The sequence below is a fragment of the Lepisosteus platostomus genome, chromosome 18 (genome assembly GCF_059453375.1).
Source record: "Lepisosteus platostomus isolate fLepPlt1 chromosome 18, fLepPlt1.hap1, whole genome shotgun sequence".
Lineage (NCBI taxonomy): Eukaryota > Metazoa > Chordata > Actinopteri > Semionotiformes > Lepisosteidae > Lepisosteus > Lepisosteus platostomus.
Window position 1 is genome coordinate 1,367,163 of NC_142628.1, and position 20,794 is coordinate 1,387,956.

A 20,794-nucleotide genomic window follows, 5' to 3' on the forward strand; every position below is an offset into this window, starting at 1 on the left:
AGTCTCATTAATTTGTAGGATCTTTAAATCACTCTATGTTTAGGTAATAACATGACCTAAAAATCTCTAGCTCCAGAATTTGAGAAAATGGGAGCAGAGTGCATTTTCTTCAATTTTCTGTTTTCAGAGTATCCAAGATGGTCAGACATGATGCAGCCTTTTCTTAAGAGGTGTGCAAATGAAGCCCCCTTATAAGCATGCTCTGAATTGTTCACAAATGTGTGGTTCCATTAATTAGACTCTGAAGGGCCGGGGCCTAGGAAGCTGTTAGGACGGTGGGTGTTCTGTTTTTGGCTGCAGCCTTTCTTCTGCCCTGGAGTGAAAGCTGGGAAGAAGCTTCTAGCAAAGAGATTTCCTCCCTGGCATTTACCTTTTGAAAGGCCCTTGCGGAGGCCTGGCTCGTGTGCGTGTGATCGAGTCGGCGAGCGTGTGCCCCGCGCGTCGTGATGCGACGGCACAGCGCTCGTGTGCGAGTCGGCTCCTGAATGAATGTCACTCAGGCTGATGCAAATGAGCCGCAGCTATTTTTAGCGCTGTTGAAAGGCAGGCGTTCAGCCAGCTGTGTATCCTGCCTGCCACAGGCCCGCTGGAGAGCGCAGAAGTGGTATTTCGGATCCAGAGCTCTGGGAGCGGCGTGCCGGCATGTCCGCACGCGTGCCGCGCCAGCAGTCACGACCGTTCCAGCGGGAGGCTGCTTCAGGAGTGCTGCCAAAATGCTGGACCACTAATAAAGGGAAAAATAAAACAAGTAGCATGCCTGTTACACGCCTGTTGTGTTTGCAGACGGTTGAATTCCAGACCTTTTTAAATGTCAGTTGTGATCTTTTAATACAGTTTGCCCTGTTTTTCATATAAAATCTTCGTTGTGCAGTTCCAGTCTCTTTGAAATCTTTTTAGAGGTATACAAAGGTGAAGGTTTTACTTCAGAGTGTAGTTAATTTTTTGGAAGCCGAAAAAAACTTCCATTGCTTAAAATCAGTTGAGTATTGGGGGAAAAAATAGATTTAAAAGGCCCAATTTGTTTGGTTAGAGGTGCAGTTTACATGTTAGCAGTGATGGAACGCAGAATTTCATCTAGTGACACGGGTGTGGTCATTCACGTCTCTTAACGGCTCATGCAGAGTCAGGATTTAGTTTTATTTTGGTATTAAACTGGAGGTTGCTGGTAGCCTCATAATATATGTTGGGTACATTAAATTAGCAATCCAGTTTTGATCAAAGCTGTATGAAAAAGGATTAGAAAAGACCGAAAAGATATTTGAACATCTTACGTCTGTGGTTATCATTTGCTGTGCATCTGAAATTATTTCGCTGTGAAAGAAATTGAATTATGTAGAAAATTAGACAAATGATTGTTGTTTTGTTGATTTAAGTGATATGCATACAATTTAAGAGGGCAATTCACAGCTGGAAATGGGTATAGTTGCCTATTGAGCTATACCATCAGACACGATTGTATTCTTACACCACTGATCCCAGTATTCAGTTTTCAGAAATGTCAAACTTCGTGTGCAAATGCATAATGAAACTTAGTCTTAGAAGTCTGTACTCTACAGGACCAAGGTTAATTAGGCAGCATTTCTCATTATAAGAATATTTTGACTTTATAGATTGTGGAAAAACCTATGACTTATATTGTAGTTTCCCCACTCATCCCAGTCTACAGCAGGTTCTGGTGTACAGGCACTTGCTTGTCCAGTTTCTTCAAGAGGAATAGGTCTGAATCCCTTAAGGCACATCATGGCTTGTGTGGCTTCCAGGGGTGGTCTCACACACTGCTTGCCTGGGGCTATCACAGTTGAGACAAGCAACACTGATCACAAATGTTAATGAAAATAAGGGCTCTACACAGGTCATGTGTAAATGTCATTGCATCTGCTACAAAGACAAAATGCAGCACAATCTCAATCACAAAAGTATTGTGGATATATAAATGCTATAAATAGTTTCTTCCGATGCTTAGTATGATTTAGGTTTGGATTTGCACTTGTTTGTAGACTGTTGACTTTTCTATTAATACAGTAAGTACTGCTGAGTGACAAGTGCAGCTCAACTGAGTCAAGTGCAGTTAGTTCTTAAGTTGTTTCTGGGTCACAACCAAGCATTAGAATCCTAGTGCTGTTCTGAATTGTGCAGCACCTGACTCAGGGGGAAGATTCTGCCTGGAGAGCAAACAGTAGAGGCCTGTGCTGCTGCTGCAGATCACTGGCGAGGGCAGTGAGGGAACACCCGGATTGAATCAGATCTCAATCACTTGATTTCACTCCTGCCTTTTCTGCTTCAGACATCAGACAATTGGATGAACAGTCTTAGTGACACAGGACCTGGAACTGTTACATGGCAAACGTCACTGTACACTCATGTCCCACAGACCTGCTGCTTGCCTGGCCATAGGTTAGGGGCGGGGCGGTGGCTCTGTGGCTCAGGATCTGCGCCTGTGGCTGGAAGGTTGTTGGTTCGTATCCAGCGGCCAGCAGAGGAATCCTACTCCGTTGGGCCCCTGAGTAAGGCCCTTAACCCCAACTGCTCCAGAGGCGCTGTACAATGGCTGACCCTGCGCTCTGACCCCAAGCTTCTCTCTGTCTGTGTGCCTCATGGAGAGCAAGTTGGGGTATGTGGAAAGACAAATTCCTAAAACAAGAAATTGTATACGGCCAATAAACTGATCTTATCTTAAGGGTTTCAGTGCATAGCTGGCCCACTCATGAAATTAGTGAAGGAAGCAAGCATTGGTGAGTCACCCAGGCCACTAAATTACTGCTTGATCAAAGCAGGTGTCTGAGGATCTGTCTGTATGGGCTGCTGGGTCCTTATTCATATAAGAGACAGAGTGCCCAGACCTGTCACAGCCAAGACATACTGTACACTTAGCCCTAATGCCACAGTGCTTGAAAGGCTTGGTATCTTTCTCTTTTCAGGTTCCTGCTAGGAACAAACTTCAAGCCATTTTGACTACATATTGTTTGCCTACACCCATTTAACTGCACTCTGTAAACAATCACAATGACCAGTTTCCAGGCACTTGAAAACAGACAGCCCTGTTGATGTGTAAACTTCCAGATGGAATCAACTGCTTTTTTTTCCCCCACTTTAAAATTTGGAATTGGTGTTAAAATCAACACATTTTGCAGGAATTTGATTTTGGAAAATCTGCCAATTTTACATTTTGTCGGCACAATATGAAATGACAGTGTGTTTATCAGTCTGAATACATCACGGCACATTATTCATCACATTTGACTGTTGTCCTTGAAAAGTGTTCGAATTACAATCTGCTGCTGTTTATTTGATTTTATGGTGCAATTAATGTTTTAGTAGGATTGTGCCCATTTCAGGTATCAAACAGTTTTGCTGAGAACTCCTGAAAACGCAATATTAAGAGAATCCTTTGACTGATTTCCAGTCCTGCCGTTGCCTGTTTGCAAACTGCAAAGCTATGCTCTCCTCCTTCACAGCTGCCCGCTGACGTGTTTGTGATTCCAGCCCTTAAAATCTAGTGGGTTTTAAATCATGGTGTTGGTACGAGTGCATCCTTAAATGGCATGAAAGTGTTGTCGATCGCCAGCAGGACTACATGTGCTCAGGCACGGTACACTGTGCTTTGAGCCAGGGATTTGTTCGTGCCAATCCCCCCCCCGCATAGAAGCTCAGAATCCCTCCGACGGTTTGATCGTCATGGAAAGACTTTGGTAAGAGGAGGATCTCGGCTCATTCCTCGCCGGGGGTTCAGTGTCGGAGGCCTTTCCCCCGAGGGGCGCGCTCGCCCGGAGCGAGAGAGGGCAAGGTGATGCGCTGAGATGGCCGTGTTTGCACGACTCGCTTTTTTTTTTCTCTCCGCCTGTGACATTTACGCCCCCCCCACCCCCCCCTCTTTTTTTTGTACGCAGCCACCTCCCCTCAGCCTTCTCCTTCCATTTACCTCCGCTTTCCCGGTTGTCATTCTCTCCCCCTCTGCCTCGCTTTGTCAGAAGCACCGCGCTCCCTGCTGGCTCCAGCAGTCTGCCTGAATGGGCACAGTGGGAAGGGGCTGCGGCGCTCGGTTTCCTCAATGGAGCAGGGGCTGCTGGGAAAGAAGCTTCTGGATCGCTTTTGCCATGAATGGGATTTTCCTTCTGCCTTCAGTGTCTCTTGTATGAACAGGAAGTAGTCCTTTATACGTTGTTGCTGCATTCTGCGGATAACTACAGGCCACTTTTAATCTATGCTAGTATCCAGGGAGCTTCTGTAATTACAGCTGATAAGGGATTTCATTTGTAGTCTGTGCTTCCTCTTCCCCCCCCCCCCCCCCTCAGTTTACTTTAAATAAGGAAACCTGGAAGCTGTGTGGTCAAATGTTAATAAAATGCTAATAACCGAGAGATGGACCAGTTGTGTAGAAAACAGGCATGAGAGAATTTCGGGGATGCTAGGTTGGTTGGAAATGGTGTGAATCAGGTTCAGTCACTGGCTTCTTCCTTGTTTCTTTGTGCGTTTGTAACTGAGAACAAAATGCACTTCTTAACGTAAAGGTTTATCGAACAAATTCCCTAGCTAAATCATTTAAGCCAGTACCCTGGCATCTTTTAAGAAATATCTGGATAAGATCCTTGGATCAGTTATCTGTTAACTACCAAACAGGCTGGATGTTTCCGAATGGCTGCTTCTCATATGTAACTTCCTATGGTATTATTTTGTAATTATTTCAACAAGTTTTGTTTTCAAGGAGAGAGGACTGTGCAAGTCGATACAATTAAGAAGCTTTCCATAAAACCGTCCCCTGTCACAGGAACCAAGCCATCTCAAACTATTACTCCCATGACAGTGACAAGGTTTATAATTGCACTGCAAGACAAATCTCCACAATAAACCGAGTCTAATTTATTGAGACATGTCGGAGATGCAGTGGAGTGGACAGTGTCAGCATATTCAAGAGCAGGAAGCTGCAGTTGTAATGAGTTTCTTATCCATATGTCCCCTTTGAGCATGGCTCTTTTTCCTGTGTAATATATCCGGGGTCTGTAGGGTTTCATGCATGTGTCATTATTAAAACTGCAGACCTGTTTGTTCCTTAGTCTAATGACCCACAAAATATCACATGCTTACTCAGAGGTTCCAAAGTCATATTAATCTGCAAGTTGTTTTTTTTTCTCCATTTTTCGTTCTCCTTTTAAAGCATTGTATAACCTCAGATTCTGATGAGCTGCTGGTGTTAGTCCACTGTGACATACAGAGGCATGAGCCATCATGGTGCTGCTTCCCACTAGTCAGTCCAGTCATTTCTGGCATTAAAAAGTTGAGCCTGTAGTCCTCCAGCCTCATGTCTCAGTACCGTATGTGTGCTGTAGCCAGAATCCATGTTCTGTTCACAGGTCTTTGCTCTGGACCTACATATTGGAAAGCTGCACATGGGCTTAATGGTCTAGTCATAAGGCATTTATGTGCCACAAACCAGCCCCCCCTGCTGGTCAATATAGGTAATTTTGTATCAAGGTTTAGCATCATCCAAGTCCCATCTTGTTGCAGGTTCATGTATATCATAACAGTTGCACATTAAGCAATTTCCTTTCCTCCCTGAGTGAAATGTTACGCTTCCTTATTAAACTATTGGTCAGACTGCCCCAGCATTTCATCAGTCAATGAATCAGAATCTTTTTTCAGGCCCATCGATGTGATTTGAATATTGAAGGAGCTAACGGCTTCCACATGTATTTTAGTATAGTGACTTTGTCCCCATATGGGCATCTTCACTTTGGTTTTAATTTTGAGTCTCTGTTTAGTCACCAATCTTGAGGGTACAGCAAAGAGTTCATGCGTTACTTTAATAAACAGATCAGTCATGGTTATGTAGGAAAGCAATCTCTGTAATGGGTTAGTGTTGGTTTTATACCTTACAAAACTGATGGGTGTGCAGCATTTCTCCTTTTTCCAAATGTATAGCCCAAATTGGGGAATGGGTAATAAAGGTAGAGAAGCCTTTTTTTCCCCACCAGCAGAAGTCTGTTGAATCCTCATTTGTATAACTGAGAAATGCTCCCAGTTCATGCAGTGTCATTAAGACACAAGGCTTCTAAAAATTGTAATTCCAGACAACACGCTGACGGGTCTGGACAGTGTTTGTGTGAAACACTGCCATCTACTGGAGGCTTGCCTGCATTCACTCCAGTGGCACTGCTCAAAACCTGAGCAGTATCATATACCCCCTGGTTTGAGGATCACTTGCCCCATGTTCAACTGGCTTTCTGCTGTTCTACATGCACAATCTCCTATGAGGCCAAACAGTCGCTAGACTGCAGGACCACAATGTTTGTAGTGTGCACACCAGCCTCTTTTAGATTTCCCGATCGAACTAAAAACAATTTCATCTGTAACTGCTGCACACGTTGGGAAGATTTTTAATGATCACATTTTCCTGTAATTAGTGAAAGGAACCTGCTTTAACTGCAAAACATTACAGAACTGGTCCCTATTTGTGTCACACAAGCAGTGCAACCTCTTTTCTTAAGTGAGGGACATTGGTGGAACAGTTCCCCTTCTGAGCTGCAGACGTCCTTCCCATGCAGTAATAACAGTTAGGGATATTCCAGTTTTATTTTTTTACCCAATTCTACGTTAATCAATGAATAATAAAATCTGTTTTGTTTTCTCCTTTGTCCTGAAGGTGTGTTGTCAAAGGGCAAACTTGTACATGAACTATTCTCAGAATTGCTATTTGGGTACAGAGGGTGTTTTTACTGCAAAACGAAGACTAATAACCCAGTAAGCATGGGTTAGTATAGGCCGCAGGTGCCTTAATGATCCTTACAGATGTGACCAAATAGAGCTGTCCACAACAAGACGCTGAAAGTTGACAAATAGTAAAGTCCTTAGAGTCTCAGTTTTTGTCTCCACTGTTGTCTTATTTTTATTTTGTATTGAGCTCATCAGGTTATATACAGTATATGTATAACAGATTAACTCCCTGGGAGCTACCTCAATTGACTATCATTTGTTTTGAAAGGCTTCTCCTTGTCTTTACCATGAATCTTTTAGACCAAGAACTAGAACTAGATCTAGTTTTTTTTAATGCTACTTTAAACCATATCAAAACTGTAACAGGCTACAATTGACTGGTTAACAGACCATTCAGTTGTACTTTCTCAGGGAGGAAATGTTAGACATCAGGCCAGGTTGCCAAGATGAGTTGACTTTCTGAGTGCTTACACCCTTTTGCTTTTATGGTTTTCTCAGAAAGCCAATTCGGCGTTGAGACGAAAACAATCGCTGTGGATTTTGGGGAAGGACGTGAGATTTACCGCAAGATTGAGCTGGGTCTGACTGGTTTGGACATCGGGGTGTTGGGTGAGTAAGACTCCTCATTGTGCAAAATGATTCAGAGACCATTTCATTACCTCACGTGTGTGGGAAATGGACAAATGGCAGATAGTAAAAAATGAAGAGTGAAATAGTTTTATACAGTAAATATTCATCTTTCTCATTAATTTCTATATTGATGCATGATCTTTTATGACTTATCAGCTGAATATATTTACTGTAAATACTATGTTTTGGAAATGTACAATAGAATCTAATCTGTGTCCTCAATTGATCTGATGCCCATTGGTAATGAAGAACATGCTCTTGATCTCAATGTATTGAAATGGTAGCACAATGTGGAAATTAAAACTCAAAACATTGTGTGGAGTAACATGAAACTTGTATAATTAGATTTCTGAGGAGGACACAATTACAATCACCCGGACTGACGGCACAAGTCGTTTTCATTGCGGTACTTGTCATTGGCAGAAGTTGGAAGGTGTTTTTTGCAGCATGTAAATATTCAAATACAGCAAGCATTATTTTTTATTAAGGTGGTTAATGGTTTGCCGTCTGTTTCACACCAGGTGACAATTTTTTTAAGAAGCCCGTCTTAAAATGGAATAAATAGCTCCTGCTTTCAATTTTTTTAGTAAAAATGTAATTCTTTCAATTTAAGACTAATGTGATGGGGTCTCTGTCTGTATCAGGAATAGCTAAGCCTTCTGTAATTAACTACGTGCTTTGTTACAAAAGGAGATACAATGAAAACCGATCTTTATTGAATTCTTTTTCTTTTGCATATTAATTGTAAAACAGTGTAAAAACATATTAAAATGCTTATTCTTTGCTGCTTAGGTGTGGTTTCCCTCTATGAAAACTAGTCTTGGTATAGGCAAAGGGAGTGTGGCGATTTCATACTTAATGCACTGGTGCCATCTTGTGGTTAAAAAAGGAGTCTACGTTTCTCAATATTTTTGGAAGGGGTCATTTACTGACGGCTAAAACAGAAGTTGTCAGTGCTGACCTTTAGGTTTTGAAAGTATAAGTCATTAAAACATTTCATTAAACAAGGATGTTGACAATGTAACTATTTTAGGTAATTGTAAATCTTTCAACACTACGCACTGCTTAGTAGTCCACTAGTGACAATCTAGAGATGCTTGTACTACACTTATATTCATGCACACTGCATTTTTTCTGCTGTCACCCATAAGAGTCCATAAGAATCCATTCTTTCTATACCAGAAAGTTATTACAAAAAAAGTGAGGAATAAAAATTCTAAAACATTCATCAGTGTCTTTCAAAATTAGATGCTTATTTTTATACCCCCCCTAAAAGTAGACCTTCTTACCCTTATCCTTCCCCAAGCAAACACCCAACAATTTCAATCCGCTTATCATAGAACCAGCTGCACCCAAGGGTGGGAGTTACCCGTCTAGCAGAACAAATTCTTGATGTTCCCGTCCTTCTGAAAAGAGATTTAGGGAGATGTGTAAGAAACACTAGATCATTGCTCTTCAGGACCAGAGTTGCCTTAGGAGCTGCCATAGCTTGGCATGACTTAATGTGCAATTATAGGATTGACTTGCTTTTCTCTCTTGGGCAGTAAATAATGTGGGCGTTTCCTACACTTATCCTGAATTCTTCCTCAACATCCCTGATGCAGAAAATGTAAGTGCTCTATTTGTTTTCCTACTTCAAAACTAAATAATTTGCTTAAAATGTCAAGATGCAGGTTTCAGAGCAGTGCTCATCCATCCTTTAATTTTTTATGCTGACGATCAGACCTTATAAAATCATTCCGCCTGCTTTTGTTTCAGAACAACCAGCAATGAGCTGAGGGGGTGAAGTTGGGATTCATACAAAGTTTAAGAAATTATTTATAATGGGTTCTGCGGTAAAAATACAAAAATATACTGCCTCTGGACAATGTGTGTTTTTTGAAGTTTAAAAGGACCGTCTGCAAATTCCCAATACAGTGGTACAACTTTGACTTCATCTGCATTAATGTAAAAAAACAAAGCAGTCTCGATTTTGTAAGAAAAGGCTATTTCTGTTTTCCTGTATTTATTCATATTATTCTGATTTTCTTATACAATATCAAATGACTGCTGATTAAATGCTTCACTGATCTTCAGAGGAAAAGCATGTCCTCAACCACTAGGAAAGTTATCTGAATCTGTGATATTTTGGTGTTACTCGAGTCTCTGACTGCTTGGAGTTAAGATTAAAAGTTCAGTTAATGAAAAGAATCGTCATCACCTGTTTTTCATGTGGTCTTTGTGGTGGTTGCTCTAAATCTAAATTCATAAACTGTTGGTTTCATTGTGTTTTTCAGGTCATCAACAAAATGATTAACGTCAATATTACGTCTGTTTGCCAGGTAATACACTGCATTTTTATTTGCAGTTGCTCAAAACATTTGTCCCCCCTTTATTTTTTTTTAGAAATGTAGAGGAAGTTCCACATACATAATAGTATTGGACAGATGAAGGCTCCGTATTGAAAATCTGTTCTCTTAGATGGGATGCCGTTCCAAGTGTGATGTGTTCTGTGATGGGGATTCCCAGCCCTGGTCTCTCATTCCAACTTTACTTCATTAAATCCTGAACTGACATCACTGTCAAATTCTAACACTTTCAAGGGTCTCTTCTCCTTAAAGGTTGGGGACTTTAACTGAATGGATAATAGTAAAATTAATAATTTGTTGCATTTATATATTGCTTTTTGTCCCCAAGAATGAGGTGCTGTGCCTATAGGAGAAGCCCTGCTGACATACGGCACCCACCTGGGTGATGCATGACGGCCGATATGCACCAACAGCCCCATTATATAACAGAGGAAGCAGAGAAGGGAGAAATTTTCACCTGCTGAATTAAGGGGGTCTTTGGGTAGGCCAGATTGTACAGGCCCGGCGTGACTTTAGCCAGATACCTGCCCGTGATATGTGTCCTGGGCTTTCTTAAAATCCGAAGGACAGCACGGCCCACCGCAATGTGTCCCTGATCTCCAGATCATGGCAACGGTTTGGAATTTCTGGTCCAGACGAAATAGTGCCACCTACAGGTCCACCAATGGGACTTGCACCCATAGCATTCAGTTTTTTCTTTAAAGCTCTCCCATTCCATCCCAGAATATTGTTGTAGTTATGGGCTTGGGTGGAAATCAACTGGTAATGGCATCATCAATAGCTTTTATTGTTCTTTGCGTGTGTCCACCCGCTAATCTCTAATAATGGAAGGAGAGGGGATTAGCGCCTGGTGAAACTTTCCTAACGCCTTTTGTGGTCGTCCTGCCAGATCTTTGACTGAACAATAAGCTCTGACACCCTGTGTAACGAGCCATCCCTCACTGAGAGCCCTTTCAGCAGGCACCTGAGCTCCTGGAATCTGTTATTGCTCGGTGCTGTGGCTGATTTTCGGATACGGGCACCTTTGTTTGCCAACGTGTTGCAGCGCTGATTCTCCCTTGCTGTCTGGCTTTACGTGGCTGGTGTCGCGTGCCGCTGGCTCGTGGGGAAAATTTGTGCTGGGAAGTTGGGGGCGGTTTGTGCTTTGCGCACGCGAGCCCGGCTGTGCGCCGGAGCGAGCACACGGACACGGAGAGGGAGGTGGGTGTCTCCGCTCCCCCCCTCCCCCGCACTTGCTATTGTACCTGCAGTTCCTGTGGTTCCCAGAGCAACAGTGAACTACACCCACGCTGTCTGTTCTTTGCCACCCACGCAGTCCCTCTCACTCCTGCTCTCGCTCTCCATTCCTCTTTTTCCCTCTCCCCTCTTGTCCACAAGTCCGCCCACTCCTCTGTGCTCCAACACCTGCAGTTCTTCAAACTTTATAACGAAGAAAGACCGGCCTGCACTGTCCTGCCTCGCTCCCTGCCACCTCCTAAATTTAATTCATGGATTTCTTCAGCTTCTTATAATGACAGCATTCATTTGTCAGACTGCAGAGAGGGACTCTTCTCCTTGCAGGTGTTGGCAGTTGAGGAGTGTGTGAAGGAGTCTGGCACTAGAGGCTTGGAGACGGGGTTGTAGTGATGTATTTGGATGCATCAGAGCTGGACAAGGTTTTGACTTGTTAGCGTAGGCTGCCCAATAGCATGGCCATAGGTGCTGGTGCTTTGTGACTCCGGGTGTTGGTCTGGGCCTGGTTTCTGTGGAGTTTGCATGTTCTGCTTGTTCTGATAAGGTTTTGCTGGATGCTCCAGTTTCCTCCTGCCTTCCGAAGAAGAGCCGTCTAGGTTTAGTCATCTGTTCCGTAGAATTCCTTTCTCCGTATCCATGGTGTCCCATCTAGGGGGGAGAGTGGCTGTGTTTTGTGCCCCCATGCTCCCATCTGGACTCGGGAATTTCTTTAGTTTGCCACAACACCTGTCAGGATCCAACCACTCTTTGATAGCAGATGGGTGGATGGTGACAACTGTGTGACATAATGTGAGGTCGAGGTACTGTAGTTGGATGACTGGGGAGACCATTTTTATCATTTTAGTGGTGTGGGAGTGAGGCTCACTACTTAATGATCACATTTTTCCCCGATTTATTTATTCCTTGTTTTCTTTAAAGCACAGGGCCATCTTCAAAAATGCCACTATTAAGTACCTTAAATGCCTAAATGGGAAAGCCTAATGCGTTTAGCCAGTGGTGTTCAACTTTATGAGCTCCCATGGGGTCTTGCTGGATGTCAGATGTCCTGTTAGTGATGCCTTCATGTCTGCTTGGACTTCTTATGCAGGACAGTTCCAGTGTGCATGTCAATTATTTTTAGCTGAAGCAAGCCATATATTTGGGCTATTTTCATTTCGAAATGAGAAGGTGCCAGGTTCACTTTGCTGCAAATCCTGAGAAGTCCACAGTTCTTATTGGCTGTTAGTTTCTGGTTCCCAGATTATATGAAGCTCAACTTGATAGAAAAGCTTTGGCATTTAATTTTTTATTTGCTGCTTATGTGAGAAGTTAATTTTACTCCCGCTTTTTAATTCTGATGAAGACGGTCATCAATGATCTCATATCTCATTGGCATAAAATTAAGAAAATTGCCATCTGCCACTGATGAGTTCAGAAGCATCCCATTGTATTTCTTTGTGGTGCTGGGAATTATTTGGGAACGCTGAGTCAAGTTTGTAGATGTACAATCCCCACACAAGGGAGAATTTTCAAGTTCAAGATTTAAACTTTTTGGCTTCAGTGTTTTTTACAGACCAAAGTAACTGTGTGAGGGGGATCCGTTCCAAATTAATCTTGCAACCCTTTTGTACAGAAAGTGTTAACAGGCATTTCGAAAATGCCACTAATACAGACTGTCAAACATATTTCTTGAGCTCTCTGGTGCCTTACCTGAAAAAGAAAGTTTTCCTATTTTCCACGAAAACAAAAAATGCAATTCATCTCTCAGAATACTGCTTATACAGCTGACTGATTGGAACTTAAATAGCAGGAAAAAGGCAGGTATAATATTCAAGCATATTCTCCTATTTTCTGTGACGCAGCGAGATTGTTGTGCATGGTGTCCATTAGCACTTGTCTAAACCTGTTTTGTTTTCTTCCCCCAGATGACGAGGCTGGTGCTCCCGGGTATGGTCGAAAGGTGAGATGCTCTTCCTGACACATACCTTGATTGCAGAACTGCAGGATTCAGGTTGCAACCTCCTCTCCATCTGGGAGTTTTTGTGCAAAATAAGACTGGTTCATGGCTGAAAGTCTTGTCGAAGGATTCAGTCAGTTTCTGTACATCACAATTTTGAGGTCTGTGCTTAAGTTTGTATGATCTTTTGGAAAATCATGTTCACTGGCTCTGAAGATTTTTACCTTTCTAGATTTGTCCACTCAACTGAAACAGACCATTTTTTATCAGTGTCAGTTTCCCCAGAAGCCCATCAAATTGGTCACCCAACACTGCTGCCATTCAAGAAATGTAGTTGTTACAGGTTATTGGTTTTCAATGGGCTCCATTACCAGGAGAGGGTGACAAGCAGCTGACTAACTTGGGGTAGGGAGTCATGTGGAATGGCTAGAGCATGAGGGGATATGTACTTAAAGGTCCAGCTTATAGGTACAGTATATGCAGTCCCAGTGCTTTACTGTCGACTCTTATGTGGTTCCAAGAACATCTTCAGGATCAGGGCAGACATGTTGGTCCAGATGGACAGCACAACAACGGCGGCTTTTTTAAAGCCTGGACATGTGTGGCAGGAGGCCAGGCCACTGAAGAGACACTTGCCATGACAAATGGAAATAGTTAAGTAAACCTTACGTGCAGAAGGCAACTTGCCATCCACAGAAAGGTCTCCAGGAAAATGCAAATTGGGGGGCATGGGTCAAGCTCACACTTATATGTGCGCCTGGTGTGTAGGGCTGGCCCTGGCACTCCAGAAGGAAAAACCCAGTTCTTCAGACAGACAGACCCTGTACAGAGGGCCAGACAGTCTTCTGCATGGGGGTGCCCTGCTCCAGAAGGTGCCGAACTGACAATCAGGCAGCTTCCACAGGCACTACGTTCCATGTGCCGGCAGGTGGACTGAGACCTTGTCCAGCCCAGCAGGGGCCCGCAGGTGTGCGGCAGGGTTTGCAGCCATATGCGGATGAGGACTTCACCCATTTCCATCCAGAGACACTCGTACAGTGCGTGTTGGAAGTAATGCCAGTGTTCTGGGTCTTCCTCTGTTTTACTAATGTAAGAGAGAGGCTTGTACTTGATTTTGGCTCTGCCTTTTTAAGACATGTGCAGACTTAATTTCTTTTGTCAGTGGAGCTTTCTTCCGGTCTTTATTCAGATTTTGGAATCACATCCTGTGTGCACTCAACCCAGCACAGCTTTCTTGAGGAGGAACTTAAACCAGCTGGTTTGAAATGCTAAGTTCAAGCAATCTCTGGACACCCCCACATCTCATTGCTTTGTTGACATGATCAAGGTTATACAGTATTTCCGTTCATCATCCACATGGCATCAGTTCAAGACTGCTGTAATGAAGCCTGCTGCAGCATGGTCTTCACTGGTTGAAGCGACCACCTCCACTGGTGGAATTATGGTAGACATTAACAAGATGTCTTGCAGTATCAGAGCTTTGGAAATCACGTCTCAGCCAGACCTGGGATTTTGTTACCTTTGTAGTCAAGAATGACAGACATACCCTGTCTCTCCTGGACTTCAGGGGCTCCTGAGGGGGTCGTCAGGATAGAACCCATAAGGGGGAGGTCATTATACTACAAGATACCTAACAATGATTTTGGCTTGGAAACAGGGTTGAGAGAACCTCATGCTATGATGTATAAAATATAAATTACAGTAAGGTAGAAGGCATTAGCACTCACCCCCAGAATACTGGAACAACACTTGTATTTGTTTCATGGAGATTCATGAACAATTTCAAGCACATTCTCGAACAGAACTGTCCGCAGAATAAAGAACAGTTTAAAAAAACATCCAGCGCTGCTGTAGAGCAGTAAAGTAGCAGGAGACAGCTAGACGTTGCACTGCTGTTCTGTAGGTCCAAGACTCCTCTTTGTGCTTCTTGTGGTATGAAAAATAGACTAGGCTGACCAGGTACAGCAGGAGGCACCACACCTGAAGTGGAAGTCCACTGGGGGGGCTTCCAGTGCAGCCAGTCCTCTGATCACCCGACGGATGAGGTGTTAACGTGCGCAGTGGAGAAACCTTAAGGTACAAGGCCTGATACTCCTTGCATTGGAACGGTCAGAAAAAACTTTCACTTAAAACAGGTGGGCCCTGAGTGTAGAGCTTTATTTTTTCATGTGGAGCTTCTTGGGGTGAGGCATTAGACAAAGTCCCCTTATGAAAAGGCTTCTGAGCACCAGTAAAGAAATTCATCCTTGTTTGAAATGGGCTAAGGCACAGTTTAACTCTGTTCTTCTATTTGTTTCTACTGCATTATGTATGCATTTTTTTTGTTTCTCACTGACAGAGCTTTTAGTGTTTTAATGCTGAAAACCTCTTTCAATAATAAATTTAATTTCAGTCTGCCTTACTGGTGTGAATATAAAAGGTTGAAAGTGTCCTTTATGGGTGAAAGCCCCCCATACTGCCCCCACTCAAGAGCTGCTCGATGTTGCACATTGAAGTCAGTCAGTCCTTGGGATGTACAGTATACAGTACAGCTGATTGTGAAGGGTAAAGTCCTGGCATTTTCTAAAGGATTGTGTAGAGAAACCTATTGTTAGGATTGAAAATGCGATTACTATAGGATCTGAAACTGTTAATGCACATTTTTCTTCAATAAATTCTGTACAGTATAGCAGTGGATTGTACAACACTAAATATCAGGATATACTCTGACAGAGAGCCATGTGGTAATTAGTAGGTAGCCCTGCCTTCTTAAAAAAGGGAAATATTTAAGTTTAAAGGCTTTATAGACAGTGTAGAAGGGCATGTCCTGACCACCCTTCAGAAATGATGCATGCAGTTTTTAAAATGCTGCCAGCGACTTACCAGTGCTTTTGGTGCAATTTTTTTACTCGGCGGTATCACGCCGTCGATCTCATGAGTCATCCTTGTGTGTGTATTATAAGGTGGCACTCCTACCAGAGAGCGTGAGGGGTGCTTTCCTGCACTGCGAGGGAGGGAGGGAGATCCTGGTCGAGCCCCTATGACTAACACTGTGTATGAGAGAGAGAGCATGCCATACAGAAGAGAGGTGGGAATGCCTTTGACTGGCGGCTGAATCATCCCTTGCACAGGTTCCCCTTGCCTGTGCTGCTTGCAGGCTCTTATGTAATGGAATTAAGAAGATTGTCGTTGAATCGTGGTGACTAACGCTCGGCCGAAGAAGGGGGTCGGTGGTGGTTGGGGGGGGGATTCTACCCATATCGTCCTCTTTCTGCCATCCTCTCCCAAGGAGGTCCGTGATGCTGGGGGCTGCCCTGTTCTTGCAGAGCATGGGCTGGAAAACCTACTGACTGGTCAGCCCTGGGTGATGGGTGTGTCAGCAGTACAGAGATCAAGGGAAGGCCACCTAGAGACGTGTGCTGAGCAGGCGCAGTGTGCGCGGCTGTAGATGAAGTGATGTGCTCCTGGGTGCTCTCACTGGCAGATCAATGGCTTTCTCCGTGTACAAATGAGAACTGCCAAAAGCTCTGTGGACTGTACTGCACATGTAGAAAAAAAAGATGTGCTGTAGGTTTGCTCCTAATTACAATGTAATCACAGTGGCCACTATTTTATTTCAAAGCGTTTAGGTTCTGTAAAATTAAGATATCTAGAATGAGCTACAGGTCCTCCAGGTGTTTTGTTCAATCTAATTGTCATCTTAAAAAAATTAGGACACTTTAAGTTTTTTTTTCCCCCGTTTGCTACTGTACATGTTGAGTAACGTTTTCCTTGGGAAGCTAGGATAACCATAGAAGATGTATAGGAATGATTGCAATAATTCCTGGTTTTTATTAAATTAGTCCACTAGTTTCCCCAATGGGGTTCCTCAGGATAGGGCTCATCTTGGGCAGTTGATCCCTGGTTAAGGATTGCAAATGTACTGTAATGTGGACGTTGGACGTCTTCTGCACAGTCAGTAGCTCTTCCTGATAAGCTTTCAGCAGCAGGTAGATGCAAATATCTCAAACTCTTTTTCACCTTCTTGGGAAGCGGTGTCTGTGCACTCCCTGTGTCATTCTTTCAATGCTATGAGCTAGTGTGCCTACCCCAAGAGATTTGTGTATTCATTTCAGCCACTCTGGTGCAGGAGAAGACATGGAAGATGTGAAAGAAATTACAGATCATGCACATACAAAAACATTTCTGTTGTGGAGACGCGTTCCCTGTGATGTACCTTTTGTCACAGCACACTTGAGGGAATCCTTTTGGAATTTTTTAAAGTGACTGTTAAACAACAAATTCCTAACATATTGAATTTCAAAGCGAGAAACTGTTATTGCATAAATTCTGTCCCTCACCTCACAAATGGCTTGAGATTAAGGCAATTTGTACTAAAGTTTCTTATATTAAAGCTAAAGGAATTTGATTATCTTGAACCCAGGGAGTTACCAAGAAAGCTTCAGTTCTTTAAGTTCCTTAAATGGCAAAACTAAGTGTCTTTCTAATTTCAACATTGTGGCGTTTAATAACTAAAATCACATAGCAACAGAACTTGTTGCAGTAATGCTTTTGAGGCAGACCCATACTGCTGCTCTAGGTAATATTCACTCTTGGCTGCAATTTGGGCTTGCTCAATTATTGCCTATTATAAAGATCCCTTTGAGATCGCCTAGTCAGAATGCTGGGCTCTCCAAAGTTCCACACGACGGAGACACCGAAAGCAAAGTGGTATCTGATTGGAACACTATAAATAGATTGTTCTCACCAATGTAATTGGTTCACTGGACTGATGAGAGAGGGATCTCTTTGTTTCTGTCCCTCTCTCTCTGTCTCTATGCTCTAACAGATATCTGATGCCTCAGAACCATATTCTGTAGGTCGTGCACGGGGAAGCGGTTGCCATAGTAACACAGAAGGTAGCTGCAATGAATAGAGCATGCTGTGCTGCTGTGTGTCAGCGTGGGTGGGTGTGTGCGTGCCAGTTTGGAGCCGCGTGTGCCTGTCATCACTGCTTGAAAGGGATTCTTTCAGACAGCTGAATATTCTAAATCTGTGCGTCACATTGAGCAAGACTTCATCGTTCATGGGTGCCAGGGAAGCAAACTTCATCTTTTGAATTTCAGACCTTTGTGGTGGGTTTTCTTTTGTTTTCCTTTGTTGGAGATAGTCAGGTGCAAAGATTAAAGCTAAATCACACTCTTAAAGTAGATGGCCAGTGTTACAATGGATAACAAGCACTTCTATTGTCCCAGACACCATCTTTCACTAGAAAAGGATGCTAAACTTTAACCCCAGTTATGACTTTTGGGTTCTTGGATGACCTCAACAGATGAGAAAAAGTTAGATTGAATCTTTTTTTTTACAACTGGATAGGGTAATTCTCAACAGACTTTTCTTGAATGAAAACCTTTCTGCCCTCCCCTTTGTACTCGGTTAAGCACTGCTTCAGTAGAGTTATTCAGTCAACGACTGGTCATCGTCTTGGAATAAGTGACATTTTGTTTAAGTAATGTGCTAGCATGCATGCATTTTCGAAACGGAATGAGAGAGGCTCGTCTGGATACACAATCTTTTCTTATACAATATTTCATTTTTGAAAGGGAAAATCCCACATTGTCGGTGGTATGGTGGCTCAGTGGTGAACATTGCTGCCTCACAATTCAGTTTCCAGAGTGCTGTGTGGAGTTTGTATGTTCTCCTCCTCTTGATGTGAGTTTGCGAACATCGTGTCCAAGTCTGTGTGCCCTGCGGTAGACTGACATCCTGTCCAGGGTGTACCCTGCCTTGTACCTGCTGCTTGATAGACTCCATCTCCCCATGACCCTCAACAGGAAAAAGTGGTTAGGAAATTGACAGATGAAAGTTGTTTACTTTTCCAGATTTTTTCAGTGTACAGCTGTTCGTGCATTTCAGTCCCAAACTCTCCTTTTAGAACTTGGTCTTGTTGCTTTGGTGGCATTTACACGCAGGGAACCTGGTCATCAGTCTCTGTGTGGGCAGTTGTGGAATGCATGCTTTGCTTTTTTTTTTTAAATTTGCAATTTTTTAAATAATATTCCTACCCATTTTGGGTTTCCTTGAAACTTGGCTTTACACATCCATCTTGTGCCGTGTGAGAGTAAATGACGTGGAGACGTTGCCAGAGACGCTGCAGACACCCTGGTCTCGCCCGCGACGCGACCGTCTGCCTGCTTCTGGGCCGGGGCGGCTCGTTAATGTACGTGTTGTTTTCCAGGTCAAAGGGTGTGATCCTGAACATCTCCTCAGCCAGTGGCATGTACCCTATCCCCTTGCTCACACTCTACTCTGCCACCAAGGTAGGTTCCCTTTCCTTCAGCTTGATCCTCTCTGGACCTTGAGCTGGGCACTGCTCTTGGCTGTGCTCTTCCCCTTGGTCCCATGTCTCCAATAGCTGAAGGCGGCAGACGATTCCAATGAGTGTGTTGACCTTGGAGGGGCACAGGCTTGTTGAGTCACCCAGGAAAAGCAGCGGAGTAACCCAGTATATACCCCCTGTGCTTTCATGCCCATGGCATAAATATCTGCCTACTGGCCCCACATGGCACACAGTGCAGTGGACATTTTGATTCAGCAGTCTTCATGATTGAAATGATTTTCATGTCAGGGAATTTTGGAGCACTGGATAAAATTAAAGGCCCAGCTGGTAAAGCCCAAGTGGAGACGTGGGTCTTGCAATATACAGAAAAAAGTTTGTGACTGTTGTAGGTGTGCTGTATTGCCGTCAAGCTGAACATGTTCCAGATCGTCTGTATCCTGGCTGCTTGTTTTAGTATTGCATCATTCTGTGAGAGATGGAGCCGTTGAAATACATTACATCTTATTGGCTTTATAAATGCTATAAATCTGACCTCGCAGGACATGGATTAGTTACATGTGCTCTTTTACAGTAGTATGAAACACTTTTCAGCCTCGTATACTGTGTTCACTGTGATGCAAAGCCTGTCCACTGTGGTGGTGTACAGAGTTTGCAGCGCTTCCACAGTACCTGCGTGTGCTATAGTAATGTCTTCGTGTGGGGAAAATTAGTTCCTGGTCCTCTTTAGGAAAAGAGGGTTAAAAACTGAAAAGAACCAGCTTGTTTCAAGTAGTGAGGGCTATTCATTTGAATATGCAGTACTGCTGTTTTGGGCTGTTAGCCGAAGTCCAAAATGTTTGCTTGCGGTCCGTTTAGTTAACGTTCTCATCATCTCCTGCTCTGTTCAGGCTTTTGTGGATTTCTTCTCTCGAGGGCTGCACGCGGAGTACAAGAGCCGGGGGATCATTGTTCAGGTAATGCACTGCTCTACCAGTAAAGAGCCCCGATCCTCCTCTCTCATTGTATATTGTTCCCATGGTAACCCTCCACCAGCCTAGCAACAGCATCCACTCGCACACACACACACACACACACACACACACACACACACACACACACACACACACACACCTAGGGCTGTGACGCCACTCGGCCTTAAAGGCACAGCCCGCTTCATCACGCTTCTCCCGTCTTGAGGGACGAATGCTGAAGTAGCTCTTGGAGACAAATTCACTGCCTTTCTAAGCTCAGCCGCTTAAAGCTGGCACATTCCTACCTATTCTAATGTTTGTTTTTTGACAGGACAATAATTATCTTCTAGTAATCATACCAAATTGTTCTGAGGTTATAGCTGGTGAAAAGCCTGCAGTTGACTGCAAAATTAATTGCAGATCTCTTTGTTGGTGCACTGTGAAATAAGTTAGTAAAGGATCGGATTGAAAACATATATCAAGGAAAGCTATGAATTTTGAACAGAATTGAAGGGAATGGTAAGGCTACAAGGATTTTTGATAAATGTGCTAAAGACTGGTTGAGGTCTTGGTTAAAAATACCCCAGTAGAAGCTCCAGGGTGTGCCTTGCGCTTTGTATCTGGAGTTCAGTGCAGCTCTGGGTGTTTTGTTGAGTTGTGTTATAGCCCCACCATGTGGCTATCTTGAACG

The 20,794-nt window shown here is 43.5% G+C and overlaps 1 protein-coding gene across 1 annotated transcript in view; it reads left to right on the plus strand.

The window, feature by feature from the left end:
* hsd17b12a (hydroxysteroid (17-beta) dehydrogenase 12a) overlaps positions 1–20,794 on the plus strand; it is a 50,073-nt gene that overhangs the window by 23,810 nt on the left and 5,469 nt on the right. Inside the window, exons 4-9 of the mRNA XM_088611204.1 lie at positions 7,207–7,317; positions 8,883–8,947; positions 9,615–9,659; positions 12,824–12,858; positions 19,052–19,133; positions 20,041–20,106. Coding sequence (XP_088467330.1) covers positions 7,207–7,317; positions 8,883–8,947; positions 9,615–9,659; positions 12,824–12,858; positions 19,052–19,133; positions 20,041–20,106 — 404 coding nt within the window. The remainder of the gene's footprint in view (positions 1–7,206; positions 7,318–8,882; positions 8,948–9,614; positions 9,660–12,823; positions 12,859–19,051; positions 19,134–20,040; positions 20,107–20,794) is intronic.